General features: G+C 54.8%; 2 protein-coding genes across 12 annotated transcripts in view; one reads left to right on the plus strand and one right to left on the minus strand.

Moving 5' to 3' along the window:
• The window catches only part of Slco2b1 (solute carrier organic anion transporter family member 2B1), a 55,853-nt gene extending 47,347 nt beyond the window's left edge, over positions 1 to 8,506 (minus strand). For 5 of the 11 annotated variants that reach the window (XM_048788055.1, XM_048788060.1, XM_015477409.2 and 2 more), the window contains exon 1: positions 1,961 to 1,979. Coding sequence is in view for 2 of the 11 variants with exons in the window: in XM_048788056.1 (XP_048644013.1) it covers positions 8,338 to 8,407 (70 nt within the window). In the remaining 9 variants the exon portion in view is untranslated. Of the gene's footprint in view, positions 1 to 602; positions 681 to 1,941; positions 2,022 to 3,658; positions 3,811 to 8,244 lie in introns of those variants that run through there. The other 6 variants (XM_048788059.1, XM_015477408.2, XM_015477405.2 and 3 more) reach the window with 6 other exon arrangements.
• The window catches only part of LOC107135511 (olfactory receptor 2AT4-like), a 34,968-nt gene continuing 24,203 nt past the window's right edge, over positions 7,166 to 17,930 (plus strand). The window contains 1 exon segment of the mRNA XM_015477411.2: positions 7,166 to 7,823. The gene's annotated coding sequence lies outside the window, so the exon portion shown is untranslated.

Here is a 17,930-nt window from a genome sequence, read left to right on the forward strand (position 1 = left end):
CCGTCCCCTTCCACATACCCAGTGATGCTCACGGTGTCCTCCTCCAAGGGAACTCTTCTATCCCAACATCACCATCGTCCATCTCTGGACTGGCTCTCTCTCTCTTGCCCAAGCCCCAGTCACTGACAGGTCTGAGGACCTGGACCCCTCCTCTCCGTGCTCCCTCTGCAGCCCCACCATGTGGCCTTAGGTCAGCAGCCCCTTGGATTTCTCATCTGCAATGCAATGACTATGAGCCCTCCTCCCGGGCACACAGCAGTCACTGAGAGACTAAAGGGTCTACCTGGCGGTTGACCTGGGCACCTGCGTCCCCTGAAACCACACCTTCCTCTCCACACTGCCGTGATGGTGCCATCCCGTGTTTCTCTTCCCAGCCTTCCTGGCCCAAGCACACAGATGGACTGTTCACTATGGGGACTTCATGAAAGTCCCCAACCAACTCATCAAGAGAACCCCTCCGTAAACTGCTGGCCTTTGAGTCCCTTCCGCAAATCTTCTCCTTGCTGTAGTTTCCAACGCTCATCCCGTCCTGATCACCCCCACCTTCTATCCTGCACTGAAAGGCTTCAGAACACAATTTGTCTTTCTTCATAAACACCCACCTTCCTCACCGCCGTGGTGGAGCCCGTAGTGCTGTCAGCAATACACTTTGCCGCGTGGACAGGTTGTGCTGGTCAGACCTGGAGAGCCAGCAACGACAGGATGAATGTTGGTGTTCACTAAATGTTGCTCCTTTCCCTATCAGGCGGCCAGTCCTTCTGTCGGCTGTCTGTCCTTCTGCCACAACGCTCCCCCTCCCCCAGCTTCCAGACTTGCTTTGTGGCAGCAACAAGCACTGCTACATGGAGAACTGGAGAAGCAGGCGAGAGTTCAACTGCAGAGGCTGGGGGAGGGGGAGGGCATCATGGAAGCCGAGCTGGGACAGCACTCTTCAGCTGCCCTTCACCCCTACAGAGTGCGGTCTCTGAACCGTAGACCAGGTGGTGGAGTTTGTCCAAGCATCTTGAGCTCAGCAGAAGCAGGGACTGCTGTAGGCCCAGCATCACCATGTCCAAGGAGGGCTGGGCACACGGGCCCATCCTCCTGCCAGTCTACTGAGGGTGCTGCTAGGACTCCATGACACAGTTGAGCAAACAGGTTCAGGGAGGAAGCGGCTTGTCCAGGGTCCCAGGGCAGGTATAAATGGCAAAGCCTGGACTGGAAGGCAGATCTGTCTGACTCCTGGGTCCCCAATGGCAGGATGGTGGCTGCAGGTGTGGCCTTAGAACAGATCTAAAGGTAATCCCTAGGTGGTCATTCCTTACTCTGGTCCAGCTGCCCTCTTGTGAACTGTCAAAGGCCATTGCATGGGGATGGCCTGTCATCCCCCAGTCCATCATTTAGCTTCTCAGTCAACTCACTGAGTGTCAGTGCTCTTCCCACAGCCTGAGGGAACACTGTCAGGAAAGCCCCGAGGCAGAGAATGGCAAGAGAGACACGTGGCCTCCAGTCCAGAGGCCCGTACTATGTTGGCAGTCCCGGATTCACAGCTCAGCCTGGATTGGAAACTCAGGAGAAATATGGCAACAGGTTCCTAGAAATGCCAAGAAAGCGCCCGAGGGTCCACATGTCCTGAGGACAACCCCGGGTCAGCCTCTGGAGGGCAGACTTAGGCCACTGTGCAGAATGTTCCAGCCTGTCTCCTCTCACAGACAGCGAGACTTAGGACCACTCAGCAGCGGTGTGCCCTGGGCTAGCTATAGACCTCTCCGATCCTGTAAGACGGGAATAATGAGGCTCACCTCTCATGCTGCGTGAGGGCCGCCCTAGGTCAACTCCAAGGTGCCTCACACAAGTACCAGCCTGGTCAGTTTTTGCCCCAAACTCACCCAGAGCGTTTGTTTGCAGGCCTGACCACCAGAACTCAGAATAGCTTATTTTCCTTCCTGTGGGGAGACTCACCCCTGCTCTGCTCTCTCACCTCCTCCTGGTCCTGGACACAGCACAGCCCCCTCTGGAAAGCCTCCTTCTGCAGGCTGGCTCCTTGTCCCTTCCCCCGCCATCTGTGTCCCCACCCTGACTCCACCCCGGTCCCTTCCCAGTCCTCACCAACTGCATTCCAGGACTTCTTTGTTTTTTCCTAATTTTCCTGTACACAGAGAAAGGCCTCTCCCCACACTGCCCCTCCCACGCCGGCTCAGGAACCCTTGGAGGCAGAAAACAACACCAGGACAGTCCAGCCGGGCCGTGCAGCGGTGCATGGGGACCATCATTTCTGCAGTTGTCCTGACTGAAGACACATTTGGCCTTCGGTCTGCTGGTGGGGGCTGGAACTTGCACAATGCTGGCTCACTGAGCCATTTTTAGTTGCCAGATTTAAAAATCAGGAAATTTCACACAAAACTCCAGATTAGGGGTATTTTTCTTGAAAGATCAGCAGTTCTGGCAACACAGTCCACACTCCCATGTGATGACCCTCAGCTGGTCCACGGTAACAATTCACCCTGCGGGAGCCTGGCTGGGGGCGATCGCCACTGGCTTCCCCTGCTCTCCTCACCTCCGGGCTTCCCTGTCCGATGTCCCAGTGTCACTGGGGACATTCCTGGACAGGAATCTAGGACCAAGCTAACCATTTTGAAGGGGGAGGAAATGGGCCAAAGAGACCCATAACCTGCCCAGGGTCACCACATTAGGGACAGAGCTGGCACTTAGCTGGTCCTCAAAGTGAAGTGAAAATTCCTTCTACACACACTGACAGGCCCTGGAGCCCCAGAGACAGAAAGTCCAGTCCCTAGCCTTGGGGAGCTCCTGGTGTGTGAGCTGAGGGATGGGGACATCCAAAGGCACCAGTGCCGGTGCTCAGTGCCGTGACTCTAGGTACGCGAGAGAGCCCTGGCCTGGACAGGAAGGGTTTGTAAGACTTCCTGGAGGGAAAAACATCAGAGAAAAGGGCAGAAGTATGAAAGGGTAAAGATTGCTCAGGGGACGAAGAGTGGCAAGGTGGAACACTGAGGTAGAGCGGGGGCCGGAGCTGAGGAGGAGAGGGACCGGGCAGTGATGTGAGGCTGGAGAGAGGCACAGCTTTCTGTCTGGGCCAACCGTTGGTGAAAGCCAGGTTCATAGGATGGTGGTGTGCTTGGCTTTGGACATGGTGTGTTTGGCCTCCCTCCTGGGAGATGCCCAGGAGGCCGTGACTCCAGGAGAGAGGACGTGGGCTGGAGACAGAGCTCTGGGGGTCTAGGAGGCATGGGTGGATAAAGGTAACAGAAGCCACAGTGGCCAAACTTGCCCAGTGAGAGGGAGAAACCCTTGCCATGGCTCCAGTGATGGAGAATGGAATGGAAGGAGGTACCCACCCTGCACTCATGTTCCAGGTGCAGAGGAGGGGGACACTGTCACTAAAAGCCACCAGCCTCTAGCACTAACGTGCCCACAGCCTGCACTCAGAAGCATGAATATTCCCAGCAGCAAATGGCGGGCAATCCACCCCTCAGGATGGTGGCAGACACCTCTCTCCAGAGTTGTAGAGTGGCAAGGCCAGTTTTCTTGTGGCTAACCCTTGCCTTGAGCCCTACCTCCTAAGTTGCCCGGGGTCCCTCATCTGCCATCCTCTGCCTAGTTCTGTGGCCCAGGTCAGCTGTCTCCTCCCTCCATAGCACACTTCTCCCAGGCCACTTACCACGGCTGCAGTTGGTCCTTCTCTTGCTATTTATGTCTTTCTCTTATCTGCTTGATTCGGTGGTAAGCTCCCCCAGGGCTGGGACTGTCCTCTCCACCTGTCCTGATGGATTATGTTAGATCTCTGTTGAAACTCTCTGGGTCAGAAGACTTTGGATCCAAATATTTATTCTGCCATATTGTAGATTTTTGACCCTGGGCAGCTTATTTAATCTTCTCTAAGTCCCATTTTCTTCTCTTGAGAGCATGCATGTCTCACTGAGGATTGGTTAGGACACAGGGAAAATGTCCCAGGCCTGGCACACAGCTGTCCTCAGACCCTCAACGATGGCTGGCTCCCTTGCCTTTTCCCTGCTCACCTGCAATGTGGCGTCCAGACTCCCTGGTCTCAAGATCGAGGCTACTGGGAACTACACGTGACTCCTCTCCCTGCCCTGAGAGAACATTATCTTCTGGTCCCAATAGATCCTCACCATTCCCCAAATCCATCATGTTCCTCCCCACTTCTAAGCCTCTGCACATGCCGTACCCTTAGCCTGGAATGTCCTTCCTCTCCAGCAAACCACTTATCTTTCAAGGCCTGGCCCAGCTGAAGAGCTCATTGTTGAGCTGAGCTAAACATGAGGGAGACGAGAAGGCCGGAGCCTGGGCTAGAGGCAGGGGCTGCCCAAGTGCTCACAGGGTAGGCATGGGCAGCGGGGCCTCAGGGCTCCAGTTTCCAGTTTGACCCGGCCCGGCACTGTGGAGGGGAAATAGTCAAAGGCAGGAAGGGGGGTCCCTGAGCAGGCGCTGGGCTTGGCTGTCGTTCTGGGGGAATTCCTTCTGGCAGGACCCTTGGGTGGTCATTTGGGAGGACAGCGACATGCTTGAGGTCCAGTTGTTGCTTCTTTAGGGAGATCTGTCTGGCCAGACACTTTCTGGTGGTTTCCGAGCTGGGTCACAGACCCTGTGTTGGGACTTTCTGTTCCCAGTTCTGTCTCCAGCTACCCCATCTAGACCCATGATGACCTTAAAAATAGGGAGCAGGGCCTGTGGGGGAGGGTGAGTCCTGACCCCTCAGAGAACCCAGGCCAATTTCCTTAGGCCTCAAACAAAGAGATAAGGCTCGTATGGTGCAATACCTATAAGCCCGGGGTGTCCTAAGGCTTCCTGAGGGGTGGATTCTGAGTTCAGTTCCTTGACTGTGTAAGTTACACTGAGGCAGGAGAGAGAGAGAGAGAGAGAGAGAGAGAGAGAGAGAGAGAGAGAGAGAGAGAGAACACGATATGAGGCTCAGAGACAGGCAGCTAATGACCCAAGGCCATTCTGTCTCTCCCTCCCTGTGATCCAGGCTCCTGTGTCTGTGTCTCCTTAAGGGCCATATTTCTCAACCTCACTTCATGTCAGGAGGTTCCATCCTGGGTAAGGCACAAGGTCATCCAGATACCTATTTGAACACTGCTGACTCCAAGATCTGAAGATCTTGGCCCCTCAGGCCTGTGTCCACCAGGCACAACCTGGACACATGGGAGATTAAGATCTAGACTCATCAAGAAAGAAGGCAAGGAGAGGGCCAGAGAGGGCCCTGGCTCCAGTGGGAGGCTCCAGTATGAGCTCTGGTTCTGCCACTGACTAGCTGCCTGACTTGGGACAGGTAAATGGGCTCTTCCTGGCCTTGGCTTCTCCATTTGTAAGATGGACATGAGAGTGCTCTGTACTCATAAAAGTGCTGTCCACAATAGTGGGCTTATGAGTGTCCCCAAGACACAAATTCCCTGTGCCACTGAAGCATGGCCACTGCCTTCCTCGCCTACTTTCTATAGTTCCCGATTGCTATAGAATGACAAAATCCATATATCTAACTTGGTATATGATGGGGCCCTATCAGCTTCAGCTTAATGTTTTGAGATATCGCCAGGGACCTCCGCTACTCCAACTGCACCCCACAAACAGGTCTATCAATGCCTCTGACCCCTGGAACATGCATCCTGTCAAGCCCCCATTGACGCCCACTCTCCTGGAGTTCTCCCCAACCCCCAACCCACGCTGTCATGGATTGGGCCTTCCTCTGGGCTGGCCAACTTCCTCCCTGTTTCAAACCTTGGTTTTGTTATCCATGGGAAGTGTATCTGACTCTCTGGTCCCCCCTGGGAGCCCCTGGGGGGACAGATCCCTGTCTGATTTCATCCTGGGTCTCCTTCATCATCAAGGAGCCTGGCTCAGTGCAGGCTTCAGGTCTTCAAAGAAGCCTGGAGGGAGGGATGGGTCATGGAGAGGCGGAGGACAGTTTATGAACTGCACTTTCCCACCACGCTATCTCTGCCCAGCCCTAAGCTGGGCTCAGGGACCCCGGGAATGGATGAAGCAGGACCCAGCTCCCAGGGAGCTCCTGCTGTGCTGAGGTGGGCATTGCTCTCCATCATATCAGGCATTAGCACTTAGGTGCTAGGCTGCAGTGTGTGAGGGGCAGCAGCTGAGGCCCAGGCCAGCACCGGGGAGATAGCCAAGTCCCCAACACTGATGGGAAGACCTAGCCCTGCAACTGTGGAGAGGCCTCTGCCACTGCTCCCTCCAGAGACCAAGTTTATAGCAAAAAAAAAGGAACCAAGTGACCATTTGGCCACCACCTTCCATTCCCCGTCCATGCACCCATGGCAAAACCAAGTCACAGAAAGAGACTGGGCACTGAATGCCTGTTACCCTTTGATGAGTCTAGGCCAGCTCACATCTGGCTCTCAGCTGCCTAAGATCCAATAGGCAAGGCTCAGTGCAGCCTAGGAGTGAATAACCCCCCTCAGTCCTGTTCATTCTCCAATCATTAGCCAGATGTGGTGGCACACACCTGTAATCCCTGCAACTCAGGAGGCTGAGGCAGGAGGATCGTGAGTCCAAGGCCAGCCTCAGCAACTTATCGAGGCCCTAAGCAACTTGGTGAGACTGTCTCAAAATGAAAAATAAAAGAGACTGGGGATGCAGCTATGTGGTAATGTGCTCCTGGGTTCAATCCCTAATATCAAAAAAGAAACAAAATAAACAACAACAGAAACCCACATATAATGCAGAGCTGGGATTTGAACATAGCGCTGCTGGTTCTTTCCCTCGTTCCACTCTCTGCCCTGGGACAGCTCACATTTCAACACAGATGGGCTGCAGAGAGTACCAGCAGCAATGCTGGGAGCCAGGAAGGAAGAACCTCACAGAGAGGGTCATGGAGCATATGGATGTTGACTGGCGAATGCTACCTCCCCTGAGAGAGTCAACCTGGGAGGCTTCCTGGAGGAGTTGGTGCTTGGAAGAATGGGAAACAAGGCAAATTTCACCAGAATGGGATGTGACCAGGGCCCTTCCCGAGCAAGGGTGTAGAGGTGGGAAAGGGGGTTCTCTGGCTCACACCGTGGGAACAGCGCAGGAAGAGTATGTTCTTCAGCCCTTCTCTGCACAGACAGGGAAGCTCGGCATGTTGCCTAAGGGCACAAGGCCAGCTGGTGGTGGGGACACATCTGACCCTCCCTCCTTCTGTCTGACCAGGGCGGGGGACAGCAGGCCCTTCTCTGTCTGGTCAGCTGGGCCCAGGATTCTTTCCAGGCTCCAGGCCCTGTATTCTCCCTCATCTTTCAGAGGGCACGGCGACCCTGGCCACAGCTCAGGTGGGGCTCAGAAAATATAGCTAGAGGTGGCTCTGGAAGCCCAGTGGGCGGATGTGGGATCAGCCTCCCGCTACATGTGTGGCAAGTCAGGGGGCACCTAGAGAATATTCCAGAGCTGAGCCTTTCAGAGGCCAGAAAAACAATCACGGGGTTGGGCTGGAGGCTGGGAGCAGGTGCAGGACAATCAGTGTCTGGTAGTTCCCACCTTCCGGGTCCCCAACCCTCCCATCCATACCGAGCCAAATCTGACAGCGAAGTTGGTGAGTCAGTGGCCCAGCCACCCTCACAAGCCACCCCCTCCATGTGACCTCATTCTCTTTTCTCCGTGAGGAAGCGTCCACGCCACTCTTCCTGCCATGCCATGGTCCCCACGCTGTGGCTGCGCCCACCTGGAGTCCCTGGGCTGCCCCTTGGCTGGGTCTGTCTCCTGGAACTCCCCTGCAGCCCTCACTGTGGAGCTCCTGGGAACAAGTCCACCCTTGCCTGAGTGGGTGTGAGCCTAACACACCAGGGCAAAGGCAGCTGGGAAGGAGGCCAGAGGTGAGTTCTGCAGGGAGACCAGCTGGGGATCTAAAGGCTAGAGGCTAAAGACCCTTTGTTTCTTTTCCGTCCTTCCTTGCTGCTTGAGGTAGGCTGGGTCAGGCGCTCAGCTCCAGAAACATCTCCCTTGCCCCTAGTATACCTTGTCCTGCTCCAGATTGGGCTTCTGGAGGCTTCTAGACCCTACCCTTCCAGCCTCCTCCCCGCCCTCGGGGTCTCTGTCTGGTCAAGCGGTCTGTTTGGGTTTCCTCCAGCTGGTGTCCCTTCCAGCTCCCTGGGCCATCGCTTCATTCATTCGGAGCACCCTGCACCTTCACGGGGCTCTAGCGCCACCTCACTCTGTGCAGAGACCTGTGCGCCCCTCTTCCCCAGCATGCCCAGCCCCCACTTCCCACGCCTTCTTCACCTCGCCTGGACTTACCTATCCTAGGTCCCATGACTGCTGGGGTGCAGTGAGTTCCAGACTCTAATTCAACCTCAGGACTTGGAGTTTAGCAGGAGGAAGGAATCGAACCTGCCCTGGGGATTCCGAGGACAGCAACTGGCGAGCCACAGCAGGGACAAGTCGATGTTAGGGACCGCATGCACTGGGCAATGCTTCTTGGGCCACACTGGACAGACAGCAGCCACCTTTCCAGGCAGGCTCGGCTCAAACTCAAACTCACCCCTCTCCAAGTGCCTGTGTTTCCTGGTCCTTCGCTCCTTCTCTGTCTGTCCTGACCCCCACCCCTGCCCTATTTCTCTCTCCTTTGGTTTTCCTCCAATCTCTGGCTGGGACAGCAAGGGTGGGGGAGGCAGAGTGGAGGAGGAGGCTGGGTTTGTTTGGGTCCAGCCCCTGCGGGGTGGGGGGGGGGAGGCTGTAACCCCGCCTCCCCCTGGTTTGGCCTGCCCTCCTCCCCAGCCTCCAGCAACTGCCTTTCCCTTGGATACCTCCCCTGCTCTGCTAGGTGGAGAGGTGGGAGTGCGGGTGTGTGGGTGGGCCTCCCTCAGCCCAGCGCCTTGCACCATCAATTCCTCCATCTCCTCACCGAGCTCCCACTCTCCTCTGAGCCCCGTCTCCTACTAAGCCCTGTCCCCCTTGCAGAACTGTTATGAGCCCACATAACTGTGTCCCCCGCCCCCCCACTGAAATGCCATCCTTTCTGGGCTCTTGTCCTCTTTCATACAATAACCCCCAGGTCTCCAGCCTAGGTGGCCCCTGGAAAGCACAGTGACAGCCCACCTGTAGGTCCGTCACAGCCACCTAGATGCAGGGGGTTGGGGAGCAGAAGGGCCACTGTGAGATTCCCAGAGATTTCTGGGCTGAGCACAGAGGATGGAGGCCTTGCTGCCAGATGGGCAGGTCTGGTCTCAGCCAAGTGGCCTCAGACAGGTACCTGCACCTCCCTGAGTATCAGCTCCCTCATCTCTAAAGAAGGCAAAATAACCATCGCTTGTAGGACGTTGGGAAAGTTCAGGAAGCTATACAGAGGCCAAGTCTGGGCCCCTAAGCGCAGAGGGAGCAGCAGGGAGTGGCAGAGGCAGGACTCAGGAAAAGGGAGACTGAAAATAAATCTATCTGCTTTTCCAGTTTGCTCTGCACTTCTACACCAGGCTCCCCTGGCTGGCCGTGGCCTCCCAGGGCAGGTATGCCCCCTTTTTACAGAAGGGATGCTGGTCTCAGAAATTTGCCAGAGATCACCCAGCTACTGGCTGTGGGCCATGTTTTGGATCTCTGACATTAGAACCAGGCTTCTTCCTCTTCCCAGTTGTCTTCTCAGAGGAAGACCCTTGAGTTCCCCCAAATCCAAGATCCCACTCTAGAAATAGGGTCTTTGCATTGGCGGGGATACAGGTTCAGAGCCCAGCACTCAGGGCAATGATAGAGAAGCATCCTGCAGCCCCACTGGGTCCCAGTGGCTGCATGAGTACGTTTGTAGGAAGTAGAGAATATAATGCTTGAAATAATCACAGATCTGCCTGCACTTAGTAGGCATTCAGTGAATGCCTAATGTTTGTTTAAATGAACGCGTCTTTGAGAAACCAGAAACATGAATGCATGCCCATTGAGAGAGGTTAATAGTTAGCAGACACGGAGCCTGCTTGAGAAAACTAAATTAGTTCTTTCCATAGTTCTTTCTAAATCCTTCAGTCTAAAGTCTGCACTGTGGGTCTTCATAGAGATTAGTGGAGGTGGAACTTTCCAGATTTCAAATTGCAGGTGCACATTTGAGAGGGGGAGGTCCTTTTAGACTTCTGGAAGCATCACTGCCCCATCTTGGCCCTAGAAACTGAAAAAAAAAATGTATACATGGAATAGTCTGGGACCAGAATATTCCTGAACTCAGAGCTGTGGAACTGGAACAAGGATCCTGGCATTTAGGTTAACCCATCCTGGGTTAGTCCCACAGAGAGGTCCCACTGTGGATGACCCTGGCTTAAAGTCTGACCACACTGGTTGGCACCCTGGCTTGGCCACTTGCCAACATGTGGCATTTGCTGCACCCTGTGCTTGTTATGGGGCCCCATGATGTGTGTGGATCCCAACGCCATCTGTGGATTCCCACAGTTAGCAAAACCTGATGCGTTTTTGAGAGTCCAGTGCTGCTAGCAGAGCCTGGCATGGCTTGTAAAACTCTGCAGCTCCCAGGGCTCCGTGATGCTGGCACAGCCCTGGGTCTCACACTAAGCCTGTTGTTGTTGTCAAATCCTGGACAGTTGGCAAATCCCAAGCCCTTCCCCTCTTAGTCAACCCACTTAGAGACGTGAGTTTTGTAAACCAGGCAAAATAGGAGACTCTTCATCTAAGAGAACCACCTGCTTTGGGGTACAAGGGAAGGATTCTGGATCCAGATTAGAGAGCTCAATTCTGTTGCCAGCTCTGCCACAACCCTGCTGTGGGACTTTGGACAAACCTCTCCCTGCGTCTCAGTCTTCCCATCTGTTAAATGGACACCATGACGTCACATTACCTACCTCCAGGATGGTCCTGAGGGTCACTGTGAGATTGCCCAGAAGATGAAGGGTAGGGGGAAAAGAGGAAGAATAACCAGAGGCTTCTTCCTGAGAAAGGCTCTAAAATGCCGCGTCGGCACCTTTGACCCCACTTCCCTCTGGCCTGCTAGCCACGGAGCGGATATCTATAAATGAGCCCTGGGCTGGGTGGACAATTGAGGGCCTCGGTCAGGGACGTGACCTTCCCCTGCTTCAGATGCCACCTTGGGTTCAGACCCCCAACTGTAGACACCCCTGCCTGGCTCATTGGCTTTGCCCAAGGAAGGCAGTGTCAGACTTGGTTCACCCACAAGGACACTGCCACTTGGAGGTGACTTGCCCAGGGCTCTGCATCGAGTCTGCACACAGCAGGGGCTGGGGTGCCAGCCAAGGACTGCAAAAGGCTGGACGGGCGGTTCCCAGAGGTCAGAGCAGGAAGTATGTGGCGCTCATTTAATTCGACTGGTCCCTTTTCCAGATTTGCCCTCTGAGGCCTGGACAGTATAGTGACCATGGGGTGGTTGCCGTCTCCCTCTCCCCACGTTTCAGTTTCCTTGGCTGATGGATGAGAAATCAGCCCCAGCCCTACCTGCCGAGCCTGCAGGGCTTCCCCGCTTCACTGGCCTAGCTCCTTCATCCCCACACAGCTCGTTTCCCAACCAGGTGAGAAGCACGGGCAGCAGGCCAGGTGGGGGTCCAGGAGGGGTCCAGGTTGAACAGCGCCACCCACCTTGGCCAGCCTGGCCAGCCTTTGTAGCAGCTTAACCCTGCCCAGGATCCCACACCTTCGGGAAGCTGTCCTCCACTCCTGGGCTCTTTCATGCCAGCAGTGACCTTCTCCTGGGCCCCAAGGCCTGCAGACAATGCTCCACATTCTACAGCCTTCCCTGGAGGTGGTAGCCCTGTGTCCCAGGAAAACATGATCTTAGGCACCAGACAGCTCCATCCTGATCCAATAAGAAGCTCTCTGAGGCTCAGCATCCTCTGTCAAATAGGAAGACAAGAAACCTCCTGATAGGACTGCACCTGCCATCATCTTGCCCTATCTTCTCCCTGTGTACTTGGTAAGTGCACAGTTTATCTCTTCAGGGAGACTAACCTCTAGAGTCTGAGGCCTTGCTGGGCTACTTGGGGCCAGTCCCTCTCCCTCTCTGGTCCTCCATGCCCTTGTCTGTGCAATGCCTCCCCAGAGCTGTCAAGGCTCAGATGAACTGATGGATGGATCAGTCAATGCTTGCTAAATTCTGACACCTGAGCAGATGTAAGCCATTGTCAATATGGCAATGAGAGTGAGGGTGATGACTCTTGTAATTCTGGAAGCAGAGAGTGAGGGGGAAGTACATCATAGCAGGTGTTTGTCAGGTCAGTTCCACCTGAGTGACAACCCATGGGAATAAAAATCACTGGGAAGGGCTTCCTGAGGTGGGAGGGAGCTCAAGGGCAAAATGGAGGCTGTGGTCTCTGATAACAGCCATAGCTCTGCAGATGCTGCCAAGCTGTGCCTCTCACAGGGCTCCAACTGGGCCTGGGCTGAGCTGGGCCCCCAGCCCTGGCTTCAGCCCTGCCCCCCATATCCTGGTATTACTCAAGTCCTGTCCTCTGCCTGGTCCTCAGTTTCCTGAGGGGAGGGGATTGGAAATGGATCTTTTCTGTCCCTCTTTTGGAAGGACCACATGAGCTAATGCATGTATCATTGTTATTGTAAAGTGTCAGGCTTGGGGTTACAGTTATTAATAATTGTGTCCTTGGAGAAAGTCCATTGATGGAGGGTGGTACGACAGGCTGGGAGGGAAGATACAGCTGGGGTAGGGATTGGATGGGAGCAAGCATCAGTTCAGGCTGTGGACCGTTGGGAGCAAGAACCAGGCTCTCAGAAGACTTTGCAACACTGCCCCCTGGAGGCGGAGTGGAGTTCTGTGCCTTGACTTTTCCTCCAAGACTCCAGTCAGGGAGGAGGGGACCTCTGGGAGCACCTCTGTCCATGGGGGCTTCCAGAAGGAGCCCAGTGAGAGCAGCCATCGCCTGTTCCTCCCTCTCCCTGCACGCCTGCCTGTCTCTTTCCATTCCACTGCCTCTGTCCCGATCTCTGCCCCCAGCATCTCTTGCCTGGGCTCAGGTCCTCCCCACCTCCAGTCTTACCGTCTACTCCAACTTCCTGTTGGCTAGAGAGAGCTTCTAACCTGCAGATCCCACCAGGGCCCTCCTGCCTGAAACCCTGCCACAGATGGGCGTGGTGACACTGCCTGAAATCCCAGTGACTCAAGAGGCTGAGGAAGGAGGATCACAAGTTCAAGGCCAGCCTCAGCAATCTAGCAAAATCCTCAGCAACTTAGCAAGACACTGTCTCAAGTTTAAAATAATAGTAATAATAATAATAATAATAATAATAATGGAATAAAGGGCTGGGGATGTAGCACAACAATAGAGTGATAGATACTGTGTTCAATCCCCAATACCATAAATAAATATATATATATTCTTAAAAAATCCTGCCATAGTTCCCTCTCCCCCACATAATCCATCTTCCTCAGCCTGACATTGAGTGGCACCTGCCCTCCTGTCCAGCCACATCCAGGTCACTATCTTCTCTATCTCCACTTGCAAGGGAGACAATAGGAGGGTGTTATGAATGGGGTGCTTGGGCAGGACTGCTTGGTGTGAGCTCCAGCTCCGCTACTTGGTGTTACTCCTCAGTTTGTAGTATTTATTTTAGTGTCGTAAGATACACACAACAGAAAATTACCATTGCACCCATTTTTAAGTATACTATTCAGTGATACTAAGTACATTCACAGTGTTGTGGGACCCTCACTTTCGTCCATCTCCAGAACTTGGTCATCTTTCCAAACTGAGATTCCAGATCCATGTGCTACTTGACTCTTTCTGCCTCATTTTTCTCATCTGAAGGATGGGGCTGATACTCAGACCGGTGCCTCTCCATGCCTGGTAGGTGGCAGTAGGTATTTGTCCATGACGGTGTGGCTGCTCTGTGAAGCCAGCGGGTGATCTCTAAAAATTCACGGCCCCGCCACTACCTGGGATTCATTTATGAGGCTCGGGCAGCTTGTGACGGACGGCAGCTGGGAAGCACGCCATCTGCTTCCTCTAGGAAGATGAGTCACTTCCTCCCCTGATGGGCCACAGCCTGGGGAGGGGAAGGCAGGAAGCAGGCAGAGCTCCGCAGCTGCTTCTGGCCAGCCTGGCCCTCGCCAGGGTCCGTGCACGCTGCATGGCCAGAGAGGCCAGGGGCATTGTGCCTGGCATCAGGGTGGAGCGGACCAGGGTAGGGCACCCTAACTTGCCTCTGCTCCCCCTCAGGAGGCCCGGAGCAGCGCCTTGTTTCCATCAGGGCTGTTTATTCAGAGCATTGTCAGTTTGTGCTTGGCTTGAGTCCCTCCCATCACACCCGGACACACGCCCTCCACCCAGCTTCCTCTCCGGATCTCACTCCCACTGTGCTGGGGTCCTGTCTCAGGTTCTCCCACCCGTGAGCCACACCCCCCCAGTTAAATGCATGCCCTGTGTGTGTGTGTGTGTGTGTGTGTGTTCATGCACATGTGTACGCATGCTAGGTGAAGCACAGTCATGGCCTACAGGCAGGGGAAAGACCATGCCTTGGGCCTCACAATGGAGTGGCCTTGTCTCTGGCCAGGCAGGCAGGGGTCACTCCAGCAAAGAGGTCTGAGCTGGGCCCAGACCAGGAGCCTAGATGGCTTGTCTGCTACTAAGTGTCCTCTGCGGGGGACTCCAGTCTCTTAAGTTAAAAACATCAATCATCTGCTAGAAATAGCCAGCAAGGGAGGCAGTTTAGCCTAAGCAAACCAATTCAGTCTTTCCAGTGTCTTAGTTCTGAGCTCTGCCAACAACTAGCTGGGTGGGGGGGGGGTGCCGGGGGGCATTAGGCAATGACTTTATTTTTCAAAACTTCAGTTTACTTGACTATAAAACAGATGTGGTGTGACTGACATTCACTACATGTCAGGCACAGTTCTAAGTACTTTATTTGCGACGCAGTCAATATTGCCAACAACCTATTATGATCCCCAATTTACAGATGAGGAAGCTGAGGCACAGAGAGGCTAAGACATTTGCTTAAGGTTATACAGCTGGTAAGAGGCAGGCCAGGATCTGAACCCACACAGTCTGGCCCCAGAATCCAGATCCCTAGCCATGACCCTGACTGTCTCAGAGAGCTGGTTTGAGGACTCTGTCATCAACCTTAGTCCCTAAGCCTTGGGTTTGAACGCCGAGTTGAGTACTGAGCTAGTGCCGTGGCTAGGTTCCAGTCCTGTTCTACTGATGACCATCTGTGTGACCTTGACGTGTCACTTTCCCTGTCAAATTTCAGGTTTCCCTCCCACAACAGGAAGGGCTTGAATCCTGGCTGGTGACCCCCAGATCTCTGCTGCAGCCCAGGGTTCCTCCTGAGCTCTTCATGACCACCCCCAGGGGCCCCCTCAAGCTTGGCGGAGCTCTTCACCCCGTGGAAAAACTGCCCTCCTGCCCAGTCCCTGCTGAGCCACCAGTCTCCTTGGCCTCAGGAACAGTGTTCCTCTCCTAAACCTGTGTGACAACTCTGTCTCTCACACTCTTCTGTCTCCTCCTGGCCCCGCCCCTTAACTCAGAGCCCCTTCCTCATTCCTGCAGGACACCTGCACCGCCTCCCCACTCTCCTGCGACCCCCTCCCCTGTTCTAACCCATCCTCCACATTCCACCAGACGACTTCCAAACACTAAGCTTACAGTGCTGATGATTGCATTCAGGAAGACCTTGTCCTTCTTCAGGAGCAAAGGTTTATTCCTTAACCTAACATTCCACACTCGTCACCATACACCTGCAACCTACTTTCCAGCCCCACCCAGTCACCGGGCCCCCTCCTGTCTCCCTGCCTCTGGCCAGACACCCTTACTCACCCTCCAGCCACCTTCACCCCCACCCACACCTGAGTGTTTCTAGACTCCTCTGGACGCGGCCGAGCTCACCTCCTACTTCTCCACAAGTCCTCAATCAAGGAGCAGCCAGCAGCTGACCCAGCCATGGAGTTCCTGCGACCAGCTCCTTGGCCCCAGCCACCCTCTTCCTGCCACTCCTCTAGCGTCCCTCCAATGAGATAGAGTTCTGATGTTTCTTTCTCTTCTGGAACCCTGTTTAAGAACAAGGTGAGCCAGGAAGTCCCATCCCAGGACCAACACGGTCCCGAAGAGAAACAGTGGAAGAGTCTCAGCCTTTCCAGGGTGAAAAGCCCCAGAGGAAAGGACACATGGGGGTGGCCTCTGTGTGGCTGTGGTGGTGACAGTCCCAAGGCACTTCACAGTTTGCAAAGTACTTTACACAAACTATGTCACTACACCTTGACTGGAGCCACTCTGCTGGTCCCATCACCCTCCTCTACAAAGGGGAAATTGCAAAGGCAGAGGGAATGGAGACACCTGCCCAAGGACGCACAGCTGGTTAGTGGTAGAACTGGGATTTGAACCCAGGTGCTTGTGGCCCCCACAGCGAATGCCCTTCCCTCAGACCACACTCCCCCTGGTGGCAGCGAAGGGCATGACAACACTGGGCGCTGATTCTGGACTTTCCTCCCCAGAGCTCCACTGGGTCCTGCCCAGGCTGGGGAAGGCAGACTGGGTTCTCCCTGGATGCATTTATAACTTCATTTTCTTCCTTGTCACTTTTGCATCTGCCAAGGCTTCATGCAGGTGGCAAGGGGCAGTGGGAGTGAGATAGGGAGAGACAGACTGTCACCATTTCCAGCCCTTCCAGGGCAGAGTGGTGCCAGGGCCCGGCACAGGCAGAGCCGGTCTCTGTGGGCTGAGGGCCGGGCTATTTTTCTGTTTTGAAGTTTTAAATATTCCTGAGATGTAGGCTCCTTCCAGAGATGTCGCTGGACCTCCCCACTTGCTGAGGAAGGAGAGACAGTGGACAGTGAGTGTATGAACCTCCCCAGAGACAGGCTTGTGTGATTTGGGTGGAAAATGTTTGTGCCACTTTCTTGCATCCTCTACAGCATTTTAACCTGTACCATATTAGACAGCGCTTCCACACGAGGAGTGCCGGATCCCCGAGCAGTGGCCCACAGGAGGCTAAGGCAGGAGGACCGCAAGTTCAAGGCCAGTCTCAGCAATTTAGTGAGACTCTGCCTCAAAATAAAAAAATAAAAAAGGAAGATGGCGGCGAGGGGAGTGCATTACCCCCGTGTGCTGCTTCACTGTGTGGGAGTATGACAAGTCAGGACGGCTAAAGGATATCTTGTTAGGAATTTCCAGCAATAGTGGGGTGCTCCGGAACCTGGAGGAAGGATTTCCATCGCACGAGGATCGGCTACGGGGACTCAAACGCGAGAGGTTTGTCGCACGGAGGGTAACTGCTTATTCAGCAAATCGCCCCGCGGCGAAAGTCTGCAGTGTGCGCTGGGATAGAGACGCAGGGTTACAGCGCTGCAGTTTCTGCCAGCCGCGCAAGCACCGTACTCAGGGCTGAATTCTGGGTTCCAGACGGGGTAAGGAAGCGGTCCTGCTCGGTTCTACACACCGGTCAGTCCACAGAGGAGGCCAGCAGCCACCATCTTGGTAAACTGACGTCACGTCCCCTGTTTTCGACTGACCGCAACTCATTCAGCCATAGATCAGGTAATTCCAGGCTACAATTCGCCTGTGGCTTGCAAACAGATTGCTAGGGTTCTGCGCCTGGGTGCTTCTAAGAACCTGAGCCTATCGGAGCGAACGCCGAGCGCGGGGCGCCCGAGTTCCGGCTCCCGGAACCGCCCCGCGGAGGCTGCTTCATGAACCCTGCTCCTATCAGAGCATACAACAAGCACTAAGCAGCCGAACTCCGGCTCCCGGAACTGAGCCCGCGGGGACTGCTTCTTGGAGCTTACAGGAGTTCGGAGAGGCCGAGCTTACACCGAGTTCGGAGAGGCCGAGTTCCGGCTCCCGGAACTTCCCTGGGCCGGGGCTGGGAGCCCGCGGAAACTGCTTCTCGGTAGGGGTCCTGCCGAGGGCCGGACAGGACTCACCCGTTGCTTTGGTTGCCCGGCAAAGGGAACGAAAGGCTGACATTCGCATACGATATCAACATGGCAGAGATCTGATGTCAGCAGAAAGCGGCGGAGGAGAGAACTCCATCAATACCAG

The sequence above is a fragment of the Marmota marmota genome, unplaced genomic scaffold (genome assembly GCF_001458135.2).
Source record: "Marmota marmota marmota unplaced genomic scaffold, marMar, whole genome shotgun sequence".
NCBI lineage: Eukaryota > Metazoa > Chordata > Mammalia > Rodentia > Sciuridae > Marmota > Marmota marmota.